The sequence below is a fragment of the Dermochelys coriacea genome, chromosome 26 (assembly GCF_009764565.3).
Source record: "Dermochelys coriacea isolate rDerCor1 chromosome 26, rDerCor1.pri.v4, whole genome shotgun sequence".
NCBI lineage: Eukaryota > Metazoa > Chordata > Testudines > Dermochelyidae > Dermochelys > Dermochelys coriacea.
This window is the reverse complement of record NC_050093.1, coordinates 15,675,431-15,692,424: the sequence shown is the minus strand read 5'-3', so window position 1 is coordinate 15,692,424 and position 16,994 is coordinate 15,675,431. Positions and strand designations below refer to the sequence as shown.

General features: G+C 54.3%; 1 protein-coding gene across 10 annotated transcripts in view; it reads right to left on the bottom strand.

Moving 5' to 3' along the window:
• The window catches only part of PAX8 (paired box 8), a 44,361-nt gene extending 30,264 nt beyond the window's left edge, over positions 1-14,097 (bottom strand). For 8 of the 10 annotated variants that reach the window (XM_043503056.1, XM_043503054.1, XM_043503057.1 and 5 more), the window contains exon 1: positions 13,570-13,760. In XM_043503056.1, coding sequence (XP_043358991.1) covers positions 13,570-13,594 — 25 coding nt within the window. In that variant the 5' untranslated portion in view covers positions 13,595-13,760. Of the gene's footprint in view, positions 1-13,569; positions 13,763-13,980 lie in introns of those variants that run through there. The other 2 variants (XM_043503052.1, XM_043503053.1) reach the window with 2 other exon arrangements.
• Between the last annotated feature and the right edge of the window lie 2,897 nt (positions 14,098-16,994).

Genomic DNA, 16,994 nt, shown 5'->3' with positions numbered 1-16,994 from the left:
AGGCTTGTGCAGGGTGAGCCTGGCTGGGTCAGGGAGGGCTCCCCATGGTGTTAGGGGGTTCAGGCTGTAGGGCAGGCCCCTGGTGGGTGGGGGAGGATGTGGCCTGTTTCTGGGGTCTCAGTGTGGTGTGAAAGCCAACACATAGGGGGCTCTGAGCAGGGGCCTGTTCCTCTGCGAAGCCTGGCTGCTTTCCCGCCCCGCCAGCCCCTGGGCAGTGAGGAGTTAATTTAAAGGGGACTCAGTTTGGGGTGGGTGGTAAGGGCGAGGAGGGGGCGCATGGTGAGAGGAAACCAGATTAATAGAGAAATGGGGGGGGCATTAGAGAGACAAAAAGGAAATCAGGCCGGAGCAATAGAAAAGCAAAATCTAATATCAACGAGGGAGAAATAAATGGAGATTAGGGCGAGCAAATTAGCTATAATGGGCTCGGCGCTAATACAAGAATAACAGGCGAGGGGAGAATGCCTCCGAGGGGCACCGGGCTGCGGAGCTGGAGCGCTCATGCAGGCAAGAACGATTATGCAGGGGAGGCGAGATGGAGAGTGGTGGGGGAAAAAGGGGGGCAGCTGGCTGCCAGGCAGTGGGTGTGCATGGAGAGGAGGGCACCACGCAGTGGCGCAGGGCTGGGGCACGCTGCCCGGCCGGGGGCTCTGTGCAGGGCGCAGGGCTGGTGTGCACTGCCCGGCTGGCCACCTCACTGCACCATCTTTTAGCCAAGCCCCCACCTTTCAATGATTCCCCACCCCACTCCTGGGCCGGCCGAGAGACCCCCAGTCCCGCCACAGGCCATATGGGACAGCTACAGAGCAGGGGACACTCCACAGCACTGTGGGCATAAGGCAAAAAGGCATGTCAGAATCTGTCCCTGAAGGGGGCTCTGTTAGGGCCTGATCCTGTGAGGTGCCAGCTCCCCTCACTCACTGGAAGGGGGTGCTGCATCCCACAGGTCCAGGACCAGCAACAGGGACGCTCACACTTGCTGAAATAATGGACAAGCGTTGCTCCCCCTGGGGAATCACACCAACAGAGCTATTAACACATCTGTCCAGCCATCATAATAATTGAATCATAGAAGATTAGGGTTGGAAGAGACCTCAGGAGGTCATCTAGTCCAACCCCCTGCTCATGGCAGGACCAACACCATCTAAATCATCCCAGCCAGGGCTTTGTCAAGCCGGGCCTTAAAAACCGCTAAGGATGGAGATTCCACCACCTCCCTAGGTAACCCATTCCAGTGCTTCACCACCCTCCTAGTGAAATAGTTTTTCCTAATATACAACCTAGACCTCCCCCACTGCAACTTGAGACTATTGCTTCTTGTTCTGTCATCTGCCACCACTGAGAACAGCTGAGCTCCATCCTCTTTGGAACCCCCTTTCAGGTAGTTGAAAGCAGCTATCAAATCCCCCCTCATTCTTCTCTTCCGCAGACTAAACAATCCCAGTTCCCTCAGCCTCTTCTTGTAAGTCATGGGCCCCAGCCCGCTAATCATTTTTGTTGCCCTCTGCTGGACTCTCTCCAATTTGTCCACATCCCTTCTGTAGTGGGGGACCCAAAACTGGATGCAATACTCCAGGTGTGGGCTAATCAGGGCCGAATAGAGGGGAACAATCACTTCCCTCGATCCGTTGGCAATGCTTCTACTAATACAGCCCAATATGCCATTGGCCTTCTTTCCACCAAATGCATCCAATGAAGTGAGCTGTAGCTCACGAAAGCTTATGCTCTAATAAATTTGTTAGTCTCTAAGGTGCCACAAGTACTCCTTTTCTTTTTGCGAATACAGACTAACACGGCTGCTACTCTGAAACTTGGCAACAAGGGCACACTGCTGACACATATCCAGCTTCTCGTCCACTGTAATCCCTAGGTCCTTTTCTGCAGAACTGTTGCCGAGCCACTCGGTCCCTAGTCTGTAGCGGTGCATGGGATTCTTCTGTCCTAAGTGCAGGACTCTGCACTTGTCCTTGTTGAACCTCATCAGATTTCTTTTAGCCCAATCCTCCAATTTGGCTAAGTCATTCTGCATCCTATTCTACCATCTAGCTTATCTACCTCTCCCCTCAGCTTAGTGTCATCTGTGAACTTGCTGAGGGTGCAATCCATCCCATCATCCAGATCATTAATGAAGATGTGGAACAAAACCGGCCCCAGGACCAATCCCTGGGGCACTCCACTTGATATCGGCTGCCAACTAGACATCGAGCCATTGATCACTAACCGTTGAGCCCGACAATCTCGCCAGTTTTCTATCCACCTTATGGTCCATTCATCCAATCCATACTTCTTTAACTTGCTGGCAAGAATACTGTGGGAGACTGGATCGAAAGCTTTGCTAAAGTCAAGATATATCATGTCCACCACTTTCCCCATATCCACAGAGCCAGTTATCTCATCACAGAAGGCAATCAGGTTGGCCAGGCATGACTTGCCCTTGGTGAATCCATGTTGACTGTTCCTGATCACCTTCCTCTCCTCCAAGTGCTTCAAAAGGGTTTCCTTGAGGACCTGCTCTGTGATTTTTTCCAGGAGCTGAGGTGAGGCTGAGCAATCTGTAGTTCCCCAGGTTCCCCTTCTTCCCTTTTATGGTTTGGTCTGAACATGTATCAGTTAGCCACTTCTCAAGCCATTTAATCTGAGCCCCCTTGATTTTATATTGTTCTAGATTCTTGATCAAAATGGCAGCAGAAGGTCACATGCCTCAGAGGAGTCTAAGCATAGAATATCAGGTTTAGAAGGAACCTCAGGAGGTCATGTAGTCCAACCCCCTGCTCAAAGCAGAACCAATCCCTAATTTTTCCCCAGATCCTTAAATGGCCCCCTCAAGGATTGAACTCACAACCCTGGGCTTAGCAGGCTAATGCTCTAAACCACTGAGCTATCCCTCCTCCCAACACTGTTAATTACAACACCGCTAATAACTTTACCAATCAACCTTGTATTCTCATTTTTAAAATATACAAACTGAATTTGCCAGGATCTGTTTTCCATAAACCCACATTGATTGGCATTAATTACATTGCCTTCCTTTAATCTTTATTAAAGGAGTATCAGATTGGCCACGACACTATTTTGCTGATGTCAGGCTGACAGGCCTGTAACTTCCTAGGTCGTCCCCTTTTTAAATATTGGCACAACATTAGCTTTCTTCCAGCCTTCTGGAACTTCCCCAGTGCAATAACAATCAGTACCAATTGGCCAGGAGACACTTTTGCCAGCTCTTTTGAAACTCTTGGATGCAAATCCTCTGCTCCTGCTGATTTAAAGAGGTCTGACTTTAGTCATTGCTGTTTGACATCCTCCTGAGCTGCTGTTGGAGAGGAAAGTATTTCATTATCTTATGATATGAATACTTCATCCAGCTCTTTTCCAAATACGGAACAGAAATATTTATTGAACAGTCTGCTGCACGGACACACAGTAAGAGAACACCCCTCCCGCTCAGCCCTCCGTCTCAGATGTGAGACACGGCAAAAGGCTGATTTTCAGACGATAGGGCTCGGGGATTCCTGGACATCCTTCCAGGCTGTGGGCCATCTTGGTTGTAGAGCGCAGTCTGTCGGACGGGTCCAGCTATCTTGCCACATTGGCCTCTGAGCCACCAAGATCTTTGTCCCGGTTTTGCTCCAACCAAATGCTCCATGGCACTTTGCTTCCATGACACTAAGTGACCCTGGTGTTCACACGAGGAGTGAAGGTTGCTGGCGGGTGGGTTCATTCGCAGTCTATGTTGGGGGCCAGTCAGGGCCAGGGTTAGCCCTGGGGGGAAGGAGGGGCAGAGGTCAAGTTATGGGGGACACTTCAGGGGTCTTGCTTTCTGCCCTGCAGAACCTGATCCAAGCCCATGGACTCCAAGTCCATCCCCTGAGCTCAGGGGGCTTTGGATCAGGCACTGTGGAGGTGGCACATGCTTCCACTGGTGCCTCAGCCAATGCGGTTCTGGTTGCAAGCAGTAGCACCGCACCCAGGCCCAGAACAGAGCAGGGTCAGAGCCAGGCAGCTGCCAGAGGTAAGGACGTACTGCTAGCCAGGAGTGGCCCAGAACCTCTGCATGGTGGCGTTGGGGGTAGGCCACAGCTCAGCAGGCTGGCATGGCCAGGAGAACGTGGCCTTAGCAGGGGCACGCATGGACCTCCACTGAGATCAGGGTTCCCACTGTACAGACACACAGGGAGAGGCTGCTCCAAAAAGCTGGGAGGGGAAACTGAGGAACGGGAGAGGGAATGGGGCTTGCCCAAGGTCACCCGGCAGGGCCTATCCTGCTAGAGAGGCCTCCATCCTACAGGGAGCAGCGGGGTGCAGGGGGTCTGCTCTGGGGCAGATGGAGAGAGGCATGTGGCCCCCTCCCTGAGGGGGAGGCAAGACATCATGCACCATTAAAATGCCTTTAACGTGAAAATCTGAACCCTTCCTCCAGCCCCATTGCTGAATTGCTTCCAGACCCCGCTGCGATGCTTGGCTCCCCATCCGTAGCCAGTGGCCACCCCAACCCTACACTCAGCACCAGGCCCCAAATACTGACCCCAGCCCCAAGTGTCCTCTTTAACAGTATCCTCCAACCCCAGGCCAGCCCCCACCATTCCCAGCAACAACCTCCAGCCAAGCTGACCCAGCTCCAGTGCCTTCCGGGGAGCTCCTTGGCTTTCCCCCAGCCATACACCTGGACCTCAGAGTAGGGCTCCCTGGGTGGGTAGCAGAGGCCCGGGGATGCAGCCTCAGCTTTGGAAGCAGGGAGCTTTCCCCTAAGAATCTGATCTGGAAACTCCAGCTGGACTTAGCTGAATAAGGGGAGCAGGAGCAAGGCCAAAACCTGTGTCCAACTCCCAGCTTTCTCAAAGACCAGCTGGCTCAGGCCCTGCCCTGTGCCTCAATTTCGCCCCCTGTACAATGGAGGATGGGCAGGAGGGGGGAGTTTCCACTGGGTCCCAGCAGAGCTCTGGGCTGTTTTGAACAAACCCTGTTGCCCCCACCCAAGATGGCAGTTGCCTCACGGATACAGGCAAAGCCCTGGCAATGCCCTGGTGTAAATCAGGCAAAGCCCCATAGAAATCAGAGCTGTTACACTGCTGTCCCTAGAGGCAGAATCTGGCCTGCGATTCCACAGCCCCGGAGCGACGAGCGTTGCGCTGAACAGCTCCATTCGACGCTCGGCCGGCGCGCATCGGCCCCAGCGGGTCTCTGGGGACCATTAACGTTGATGAGCTCAGCTCTCAGGCCCAGCAGCCATGAAGGAGCCTGGCTTTTCCCTTCCCCGAGAACGTTTAACACCACCCAAAAGGACTCAGGAACAACCCCTGAGAGCCCTGTGGTACAAAGCCCAATGTCCCCGGCCGCGGGCTCCCCAGACCGCCCCTAGAGAAGTGGTTTGCAACCTGTTTTCATTTGCGACCCCCTAACAAATTTCAAAGGGAGGCGCAGACCCCTTTGGAAATCTCTTGTCTGCGGCTGTCATTAGATTCTGTTCAGTGAGTTTTCAGTCTAAGCCCCCAGGGGTCTGCGGAGTCCAGACCCACCCTAGGCATCGACCCAGCCCACGACCCAGCCATGCGAACACGGGGCCCTTTGGCCGCTTGGCTCCATTTTCCTGCATGGATCCAGAGTGCACCAAGGGCCACCCCATGCCATCCACTAGCCTCGCCATGCAGCTATGTGAGGAGGAGCAGAGGCTGGTCCCTCATCAGTTGCTCTTGATCCCAGGAGTTTTGGTGCCACACAATTACGGCCCCGTGGTGCAGCAAGACCCCGCCCCAGGACAGCATGCGCATTGCCATGCATCACACACACTGCATGGCCATGTTTCATCCCAGCATCACCTAGCCCCCCCGAGTCTGAAGCCTAATGATTATTGTATGTCTGTGCCAGACCTGCACACACATGGTCCCCACCTCAGGGCTCGATCCTTCTGACATTTGTGCATGGGAGGGACTCTGCTCCATCCCCTGATGCCAGTAGAATCACACTCAGCAGGATCGGGCCCTCGCTTTAATGAGTGGAGTCTTGCTGATTTACACCAAATCCTCATCTCCTTGCCCAGTCCTTACTCAGGGGAGTAAGGGCTGCAGGGTTCACTCCTCTCCTCTGCTTTTGGTTGCAGATCACCTCACAGCATCCCAGGGCCACCCTCTTCTGGTAGAGGACCGCCCCGCCCCAGTCCAGCCGCTCCCCACCGGGCGCTGGCTCTGGAGGCTGCAGATCACCCAGGGATGGGTGTTTCAGGGGTGGCCCAGGTGTCTCCATTCCCCTCTTTTCCCTTTATAGGCGGTGGGGAGGGGGGATTTGTGTGGCATTGTGATTAGAGGGCCAGATCTTTACTTGGGGTAAATCAGGAACTCTCCCTGGCTCCACCCCTGATTTCAAAGAAATAGGGGGGTGATTTTCAAAAGGCACAAGGATGCAGTGAAATGCATAGAGCCCTTTGGCTTCCCACAGGCCTGCGCTCCTCTCTGAAAATCTGCCCCATATTCAGCGCTATTGCTACAGCTGGATAATAAGTGACAGTTCATTACGGCCACCCGATTACTCCATCACTGCCTGGTGAGGTGCTGCACTAGTGACGAAAAGCCCCATCTGTCTGGTTTGTACAATACCGGCTGCACCACAAGGTGATTTACGCAGTTGTATTTCTCCCTCGATTCGTTCCGATTCCTGCCTTGACTCAGGGAAAACATACCACCGCGACGTTCCAGAGACCAGGGCCAGATCCTCAGCTGATATCAGGCACTGGGCATCTGCTGGATCCCACGTGCGCAAGTTTGCACCCGCTGGGCGTCTCGCCCCCTCACATTGCTCCAGCTGGCAAAAATACATGCAGCATTTTTCAAATATATTTTCAGATATGAAACATGTTTATTACTGTTCTCTCTCTGCAGGGCTATGTGGCCAGAGGGAGAATATGGACATCTATACATATGGGTGTGTTCATGTATGTTGTGTATGATAGACTGTGTATATGTTGGGAGTCGTGCATATCTGTGTATTTGACTGGGTGTGTTTGTATAGACACAGTGGGTGTGGGAAGGTGTTCATACAGAATTGTGGGGGTCTGTGGATGCTGCGGCTGTCTGTATGTTGGGTGTAGGTTGCCTGTGCATATAGTGGGTTGTGGATGCTGTGTCGGTTTGTCCATATCTGTCTGGATGGTGGGTGTAGGTTGGCTGTGTGTGTCTGGTCCAGTCTATGCATGTGTCTTTGTGATTGCATGCTTTGGTGTGGGGATCTGTGACTGTTGGTGTGTTGACAAGTGTACCCTGTATGCTGGTGTGATGATGCAAGTCAGTATCCTGGAGTGAGCGTGTGCATGTGTGTGTGGATGCATTGGTGTGTTGATGCAGTGATGCATGCATGGTGCATGGGGTGAGCAGCTGTGCAGTGGGGAAGTGGGGGGTGCAGTGGGGGGTGAGTGGTGCATGGGGGGTGCAATGGAGGGGAGGCGGTGGCTGGGGGGCACAGTGGTGGCTGGGTGGGGGATCACAGTGCTGGGGGTTGGGGTCACAGTGGTGCATGGGGATGGCTGGGTGGGGGTGCAGTAGTGGGGTTGGGGCATAGTGGGGAGTGGGGGGTGCAGTGGAGGGGTGGGGGTCACAGTGATGCATGGGAGTGGCTGGGTCGGGGGTGCAGTGGTGAGGGTGGGGACACAGTGGGGAGTGGGGGGTTCAGTGGGGGGGTGGTCACAGTGGTGCATGGGGGTGACTGGGTGGGGGGTGCAGTGGTAAGTGGGAGGGTGCAGTGGTTTATGCGTGACACATGGGTGGAGGGAACATAGTGGAGGGTGCTCTGTTGTGAAGCTTTTACCTTTCCCAGTCAAGCCTCATGGCTCCCCACTCCCCTGGGCTTAGACTGGGTTTTTAAAGCATTTTACGCCTTTTAAAAAACAACTCTCATTTCTCTACTCCTACCCCTGCTCTGGGCCGTGAATGATCGGACCCTGGACCTGGGCTTATGCTCCCCCTGCACCTGCATCCCAGCACCCATTAGTAGTTACAGCAAGGGAGGGGCTGCTGAGTCCTGCTCCCATCGCACCAGAACCAACCCTGCGCTCCCTGCAGCCACCACAGGATTGGGCCCATGGATAAGGGGCCTGGTTCTTGTCCCTGCTTCCCAGCTCCCTCCAAGGCAGTGGAGCTGCTGGGGTTGATGTAAATTACAAGGGAGAGAAGGATCCAGCCCTGGCCATGCACTATGGTGAACAGAGAGCAAGTGTGAAAAATCAGGACACTTTTTTCTGGTGGGGGTCAGGTAGAGTTGTGTGTATAAGACAAAGCCCCTAATATGGGGACATCTGCTATCCTGCCCTCCCTCCCCCCAGAGCTGAGCAGGGCCAGGTGACTGGGGATCTCTTGGAGTACAGGCGAGTGCTACAATCTCCCCCCCCCCCCCACCCCCGCCAGCCCATCAGCTCCTGTGCTGAACTGCTCCTGCTTTGGGACAGAGTAAAACGTTCCATAGAGCCTCAAACATGAATCCCACTTGGACTCCGGCCCTGAGATCACTGGCCAGATGCCCCCGCCTCACGGATCCGGGCTCCTGGTGCCCAAGTCACTGCAGAAACAGCGTCTACAGGCCGAGTGACACATCCAAGTTTTGCCGGCCTGGCTCTGGGGAGGGGGGCCCAGTGCCCACAGGGCACTGGAACAGTTTGTGTGGTTGGGGGCTGAGAGCTACTGAACCAAACTAAACCTTGTGTATGATGGAAACCACTTCCAGCCAGGCTGTGCGGCAGCACCCACCGCACCCCTAGTTTCAGCACCCCTGCCTCAGAGCTGTGCCAGCAGCAGCCTCAGCTGGTTATCCTGGTAGTGCTTGTTTGCCTTGGGGATCCCAGCCCAGGAGAGAATTTGCTGCTATCACCAGGCCGGTGCAGCTCTGCTGGCTAGGCTGGTCCAGCAGACAAGGCCTCTCTTGTCTTTTAATGGAGTTGCTTGGGACGGATTGACATGACAGTTGTGCGGCACTGTACGTGTGTGTGCGATTGATGCCTGGGATGGGGATATGAAAGTACCGGCTGGGCAGATTTATAGAACTGGGGGGGGGGGGTCTTCTGCAATCTATGGTTTCTGGCTACATGATCTATCTGGGTGTCCTTCCTTATTCCTGCTCAGATGAAGCCTTTGTGTTAGTGTGTGGTACACACCCACTGCTAGGCTGCAGCTTGTCACACATAGGGTGACCAGACAGCAAGTGTGAAAAATCAGGATGGGGTGGGGGGAAATAGGCACCTATATAAGACAAAGCCCCAAATATTGGAACTGTCCCTATAAAATCAGGATATCTGGTCACCCTAGCTTCACAGCTCGATATAAAGTGTACACAGATACAAACACAGGAGTACACAATGCAGCTGGCAATACACAGACACCCCCCACAGACACACAAGAGAATCCCAACACACTTACACCTGTCTATATAGCACCTGGCAGTAGCTCTGGTCTCCTCTAGACATAAATGGGATGCATCCGATGAAGTGAGCTGTAGCTCACGAAAGCTTATGCTCAAATAAATTTATTAATCTCTAAGGTGCCACAAGTCCTCCTTTTCTTTTTGCGAATACAGACTAACAGGGCTGCTACTCTGAAATCTAGACATAAAGCTACACAGCAGAGCCCTAACTAACACACTATCTAGGCACTATCTTGTATAGCTAGATACAAACATAGCCAGGGATAAGAAATCACAGCTATGCGCACCCAGACATGAAGGACCCACCGCGCTGTTTACCCGCTTCCCAGCAGCCACCCAAATCCCTCTGCGGTCACTGGCGGCCTCTTTGCCCCATTGTCCTGGGCCACCGTTTAACAAATGGTTTCAGGGTAGCAGCCGTGTTAGTCTGTATCCGCAAGAAAAAAGGAGGACTCGTGGCACCTTAGAGACTAACACATTTATTTGAGCACAAGCTTTCGTGGGCTACAGCTCACTTCATCTGAATTCACCGAATGCATCCGACGAAGTGAGCTGTAGCCCACGAAAGCTTGTGCTCTAATAAATTTGTTAGTCTCTAAGGTGCCACAAGTCCTCCTTTTCTTTTCGCGAATACAGAGTAACACGGCTGCTACTCTGAAACAAGTCCTCCTGTTCTTTTTGAGTTTAAAAAATGAAATCCGAAGGACGTGTGGCAGGGTGACCCTTTAACATGAATTAACCTTCCCCCTCCCCGCCCCCCGGAATGTAGCCGTAGATTTATGACAAGATAATAAACCCTGCGTAACCTGAGAAACCAGAATAAAGTCCCGCATGTGACTTCAGAAAAAGTGTCAGTTCAAACCAATTCCCCCCCCCCCCCACACACACACACACACACACACCCGTCCATCACTGGGACAATTCAAGTGACAAAGCCTGAAAAGATTCTTATCTCGAAACTCATTCAGGAGGTGGCTACATTATCTCCTAATTAACTTTCATTGAGGACTTTTTCTTGCGGGGCTGGGGTGCGGGGGAGAGGACGCGAACCGTCGAAAGGGAAAGACAAAGACAAAGACCGAGCTCGGCCTCTGGACGGTCGGGGGCTGCTCCTCCTGGGCCCGGATTACACGGCTGCGTTTCCCAGTGTCTCCCCACCGAAACGACCTGGGGTCCAGGGGCAGCACCGTGTGTTTTATTTTAGATTTATTTTCCTTTTTTAAAAAAGATTCTCGCGCCCTGGTTTTGGCAGTGCATACAACACGGACCTGCCTGGCGAATGGCCCTTCGGCCTTTGAAAATGTCTTTTGGCGACAATGTTCATTATTTAGCTGGGATTTTCATCTCCCCTGTCGGTTTACTACGCAGCGGAGCCAGCCGAAAAATCAGGACCGGCCGGCTCGGGGAGTTCCAGGCCCCGAGCAGGTCCCATTTCCCCGGCAAAGCGAGCTGAAGGGGGCAGGGTCAAACCTTTCCAACTAGACCAAAATCCCTCTAGCCAGGGAGTGAAGGAGCCAGCGAGTGAGAAAATACAACGGCCAAACCCCCAAACCAAAGACAACGTCACGTTTGTCTCTATGCTGGACACGCTGGGAGCAGAATCGCCTGGAATCAATTTTTCTTTAAAAACAGGACAATCAAATCAGGCCGCGCTTTGTAAAAATCCCGAGCTTGCTGTCGCTCCCTTTGGGATAATGCTGGGGTGAGAACGGACCCGGGGACAGAAAACACCACGGCTGGGTCTGGAGGTGGCCGAGGCCAGCGCGGCTGTCACTGGGGGCTCACTTCTTTATTTTAAAGCGTGTCTGGCTTGAGAGAGTTGAATCCCAGGCGCAGAGAAGGCCAGCGGACGCTGCATTTCACGGACCTGCCGGGAGATTGGTTTCTCCCTTCCAAAGGAAGCTCCCGAAGCAGCAAGGAAAGGAGTCTAGCAATTGAAACAGACCCCATCGCTGCCCGCTTTGAGTTTACGGACCGATTTCGCATCGATTGGCCAGCATGGGAGAAATAGATTTCCTCTCGGATTTTCTTTGTTACGTGACAAAGTCCCTGGATCGCTCTGATTTGTCTAAACCCAATTCGGCCTCGTGAGTCCGAATTCAGGCTACACACTGCAGCCCCCGGGCCTGTGTCGGTTTACACAGGGCAGGCGGGAGGCAGGAGAAGGAAAGGGGAAGCGAAGAGAAATGTTGAATTTAATGTGAAGGGGGAAGAAACACGTTCGGTGCATTTATATGTAACGAACAGAAAATAACCAGGATCCCCTCAGCCAGGGGCTGCCGGCAGAAAAAGCGGGACGCGAGCCGAGACCTGGGATCAGCTTACAAAGCCGGGCTCAGGTCTGATGTGCCATGGGGCAGAGCGGACCCGAGCCCGTTCGCTGCTGAAACCACACAACCAAAACATGCCCCGATCCGGATCAAAGAGCCCCCGCTCCATGGAAACACACTGCTCGGGGCAGGCAGCTCAGACACTAGTTACCTGGAACCGCTGGGTTTACACAGGAACCGGAGTGACATTATAAAACACTGGGGTGTGTTACACAACAAGCTTAACAGAGAGATAAATAGATACCTCCGTACCCCGCTCCGAGCCTGTGTTATTATAACTCATGCGTCCTTTACGGAGCTGGACTTTATATTTGCTCGGAATTAATCGGAACTATTGATTGTGTCTCCCCAGGATCAATACAAGCGAAGCGCTCTCTGTAAATCCCCGTTTCTCTCCCTCCCAGCCCCGCACATCATCCCAGGCTAGTAGCTTCGGACAGACACAGGATCATGTTGGGCAAATAACCACGTGGATCTTCCTTGGAATCCCCCCACGCCCCCGGAAAAGCCGAACCCCCTTCCCCCGCCGCCTGTCCCCAAAGCAGTCCCGTCCCAGCCTGAGCCAAGCCACCGCAATAATAATGCGCAGTCGGCTTCCATCCCGTTCCCACCGTGACCTCCGTGGGCCAGCAGGACCCGAAGCGGAGCCGGCCGAAGCAACGGGAAAAGTTCTGCAAACTCGCCCCTTCCACAGTTCAGGTCCACATGTCCACCCACCTGCCTTGTCCCCTTCCCGGCCACCCGAGCCCGGCGTGGCTTTTAGCAGCCCACGCGGGGGTTGGTTTTGTTTGCCAAGGGCTTTTCTCCATCTCTGCCACCCCCGCCCAGAGACCCGGCTTCCCGCAGGTGGCTCGTGTTTATTCCCACACCTAGCGAGGGAGAGGTTATTTCCCGGCACGCTCAGATCCCCGCTGCCCCAAGCCCCATGTATTCGCCCGGATTTGGGGTATTAAAACAAGCCCAGCCAACTGCCCAGCCAATATTCATCCCGGGTCGCCGCCTGCAGCTCTGCACAAATCAAGGGAAACTTGCACATCGCAGGATCTACTGCCCGTGTTTCCCCTGCTTTAGGGGAGACCGGCGGGGTTGATTTCCAGATTTTAATCACATAATTACCCCGGGATTAACTGCGGGATATTTAGATCTGGGCGAGTTTTTTCTCCTTCTTTAAGACAAAAAAACAACCCACAATTCTCTCCCTTTTAAAAAGAATTAAACATTAATAAACTGTACTAGGCCCCGCCAAAGAAGCCCTCCCTTCTGCTTAGGAGGTTCGCTTGGAAATGGGCGCTAGGTTTAATCCAGACCCATGTGAAGTGAATGGAAACTCAGCAGCCAGAAGGGAGCAGAGGACGAGCAAATTTGACTTTAAACTTTATTGCAATTTGACTTTAAACTTAAAATGTCCCTGTTTCAATCTGGCCGCCCGAAGGGGAGATTTTTTTCTTCTCCGGGGTCTCTCCCCCTTTTGCCGGCTTTCCCAATGCGAGGGGCAAGCGATCAATCAGCAATACAAGGTACCAAAGTAGTGTCCCCGCAAAGCAAAGGCACCAGTGGGGAGAAACCCCTGCGCAGCGAGCCCACAGACACACACCGTGTCCGGCTGGCCCGGGGCTAGGAAAGGGGAAGAAATGGCCCATCAACAGGAGACGGGAGGTGAGCTGGTGTAGGGGCTCATGTCGGGCGGGATTCCTCTCTTCTCCCCCCGCTGCCCCAATGGAGCCCGCATTTCACACCCCGCAGCCCCCGGTCTGTCCATCGCCAAGAAGCGGGAGGCTCCGATCCAACCCAGCGCAGGGACCGGCGGGAGGACGGAGGAGGGCCCAGGCTGGGCAGATCTTACCTGATCGGATGGTGTTATGGGGCATGGCCGGTCGGGGCAGGGGAGATCGCCCCTCGAGAGGAAGGCGGGCAGGTGCTCCCGGCGGTAGATCTCTTCTTCCCAAGCAGGAGCTGGGCGCTGCAGAGGAGCAGGGGTGGGGGGCCACCTTTGGATCTCAAGCCCCAGCTCCCCCGCCAAGGAAAGTCTTGCAGGCCTGGAAGGGGGAGAAGGGAAAATGCTTAGGGGTGAAAATACACCCAGTTCTGGGAGATGGGGGGGTCACACCCCAACGCCCCTCCGCTAAGGGTCCCCCCCTCCACTTGGAAGAGAGATTTCACACACACACCCCGAAATCTGGGCTCCCCCCGCCCCCCGCCCCTGGGGAGCAGAGATCCGAGCACTCATCAATGGGGGGGGGGGCATTGCTGTTACCTGGTCGGCTGCAGCACCCGCCTCCAGCTGCCTGTCTCCGAGTCGGCGGGGGGAGGGGCGGGGGACGCACCACCAGAAATCTCCGTTTGACTTTTGATTGCTTGGGAAGTTTTTTCCAATCAGAGTCATTTCCAGCCGGTTTTATCCCACGGGGTCCCCCCGAGAGCGGCCCGGCAGAGCGGAGAGGCGCGGGATTGGCTGGCTGGGGTTTTGGAGGGGGAGGGGGGTCATGGCTGAGTGGCTTGAAGAGTTAAAAAGAAAGACACAGGAGCTGGGGTTTGTAGACTAGGGAGGAGAGTGGGGAGCCCCTCACACTGTCTCCCCTCGCCTGGGCGAGGGCTCCCCAGGGCTCTGGGCAGATCTGGAGTGGTTAGCTCCAGGTTGTCTGGTGCAAACACATCCTTCCCTCAAGCCCAGGGGCCTGTTCCCCTTGCAGGCTCCTGTCTGGGCAAAGGTCCAGAGTCACTTCCACTGGCGCCAGGGGCCTGTCCCTGCAGTTGGGGCCCGAGGAGAGACCACAGGAGGTGCAACCAGCTGGCAGGCCCGGCCCGGGGAGCAAAGGCCAAGACCAGCCCTGGGTGAGCAGGTGTGTGTGGGATTGGGCCCTTCTGTCATGCCAGCAGTACTCAGGTGCCAGGCAGCGATGGCAGGAAAGCGACAGCCCCCAGGTGACGCAGGCTGCTTTCCAAACTGGCAGCTTTGCCTGATCAGGAGGTGAGGAATCAGTATCAAACTGCTCCACCCTGCATCACTTACCCTGAGACATCTGTGAGTGTGTGTATGTGTGCACGAGCACACATATATGATGAGTGTATGTTCATGCATATGTACGATGAGTGTGTGGGTGCATGCACATGTATGGTGAGTGTGTGAGTGTGCATATGTATGAGTGTGTGTGCATGCACATGTATGATGAGTGTGTGGGCACTCTCACACGTATGGTGAGGGTTGGGTGGGTGGAGATGATGATCTAGAAAATGGCACAGTGTCATTACTTATAACATTTCACCACTCTTTCCACATGCTCCTTGCCCTGCCTGTGTCTCCTCTGTGTTATGTTCCTGGCACACACCCCAGAAAGCAGCTTTGTAAAATATAAATCTTCTCAATGTCACACCACTTTATCGCTTACAATCAAGCACACACAAGAACCAGAAAAAAGAGAGAGACAAAACAGGCTGCTCCCGAAGGCAGTGAAACACAATCCACCCCACCTTGCTGTAGCAAGCTGGCTCTCTGCAGATTGACTCTGATCTTACCTTGCCCTGCAGATCCCCCTACCTGCAAGAAGGACCAGGAAAACACCTGAGAATTTAAAGTGAGACATCACAACATTAATACTGTTTTCAATACACCTACACTGAGTCTCAGTTGCTGGGAAGTTGATGCTCACAGAGCAGGGAAGGGACATGCCCAAAGTCACCCAGCCAGCCAGGGCCACAGCTGGGTACAGAACTCAACAGTTCCAATTCCCACCCTGGCACTCTGCCCACTAGGACATGCTGCCTCCAGTCAGAGACATGGTTCAGTTTTCCTCCTGGCTTTTGTCTGGTTGTTTATACAACATTAGCTGTTCTGGGTGAGATTCTCCACTGCCACTGGTGTGGGCTAGTTCTGCTCCCCTTGATGGCTGCCATAACATTCCCCAGGATGTTAACATTCCCCTGGTTCAGCAGGGCCAGGCCCGTCAGTATACATCATAGCAATTTGGGTAGCTGTGGGACCCCCAGCTCTAGATAGGGGCTCCGTGTTCCTAGGCGCTTTCTGAACACAATGCAGAGAGGGGCGGGGGTCCTGCCTTGTGCTGTCCCTCACTCTTGGAGAACAGCACAGGTGCTAGGCCCAGCTATGCCACTGGCCTCCTGGGTGACCTGAGGCAAGTCACTGCCCTGTGCCTCAGTTTCCCCATCTGTGGAATGGGGATAATGACAAAGCCCTCCTTTATTGTTCTGTGGAGCGTGGCCCTGCATTGACTATAATAGGCTGTCCACTCAGGCCCAAGGTCAGAGCCATAGACAAGCCAAAGTCCCTGCCCCAAGTGCCTTGCAATCTGTCCTGGAAACTGATGAGATACAGGGGAACTAAGGCCCTGACAGAAAAGTCTGGCACCCTGGGAAGCGGGGGGCAGGATGGACAGAGCACTCGGCATAGGGATAAGTGTGATACTTTCCTTGGTCTCAGGGGAGAGAGGTAGAGACTGGGTAGTGAATGGGGCAGGACCAGGCCAAGGGCTTGTAGGGTCTTACAGGCATCACACCTGCCCTTTGGTGTCATTGCAAGGCGCTGGTGTTACTGTCCCTTCCAAAATAGCTGGGGTGGGGGGAGAGAGCAGCATGTGCCGGTGCAGGATGGGGAATAGCTGCATTCTGGGGGGCTCTGCTGGCACCATCCCAGGGCATGTCCTGGCCCTCAGCTGGCTGCCTGCCACGCTGGATGCCGGAGGGCCAGCTGGAGTCCAGCACTGGCATGAGGCAGGGCCACATGCAGGGCACACCATGGGGCACTGCAGAGCATGTACCCTGTGCTGCATGACCAGCCACATGCTGCCAGTGGGCTGGGTCCATGGCCCATCACAGCTGGGGTTGGGTGTCTGAGCTGCGGGTGGTGCTGGGAACCCTGGTAAGTGTTGTGCTGTGTCCCATGGCATGTCTGGCCATGTGCTCGGGGGCCCACCAGGATATCCCCGACATCACAAAGTGGGCATTGGCCCAGGACTCAGGAGACCTGGGTTCAGTTCCAGCTCTGCCCCCAACTCCCCTGGACAAGTCACTTAATTTACCCGGGGCTTCATTACCATCTGTACAATGGGGGAAATAGCACTGCCCTGCTGCATAGAGCGCGTGAGGCTAACACTACTAATAACCAAGAGGTGCCCAGACATCGCGGTGATGGGGGCCAGATAACTAGATGGTTAGATACAGGCAGGTGGGTGGGAATGGAAAGGAAGATAGAGGGACTGTATACAGGGTTAGATAGACAGACTGGGAGTATGGGGATGGAGAGATAGATAGAGG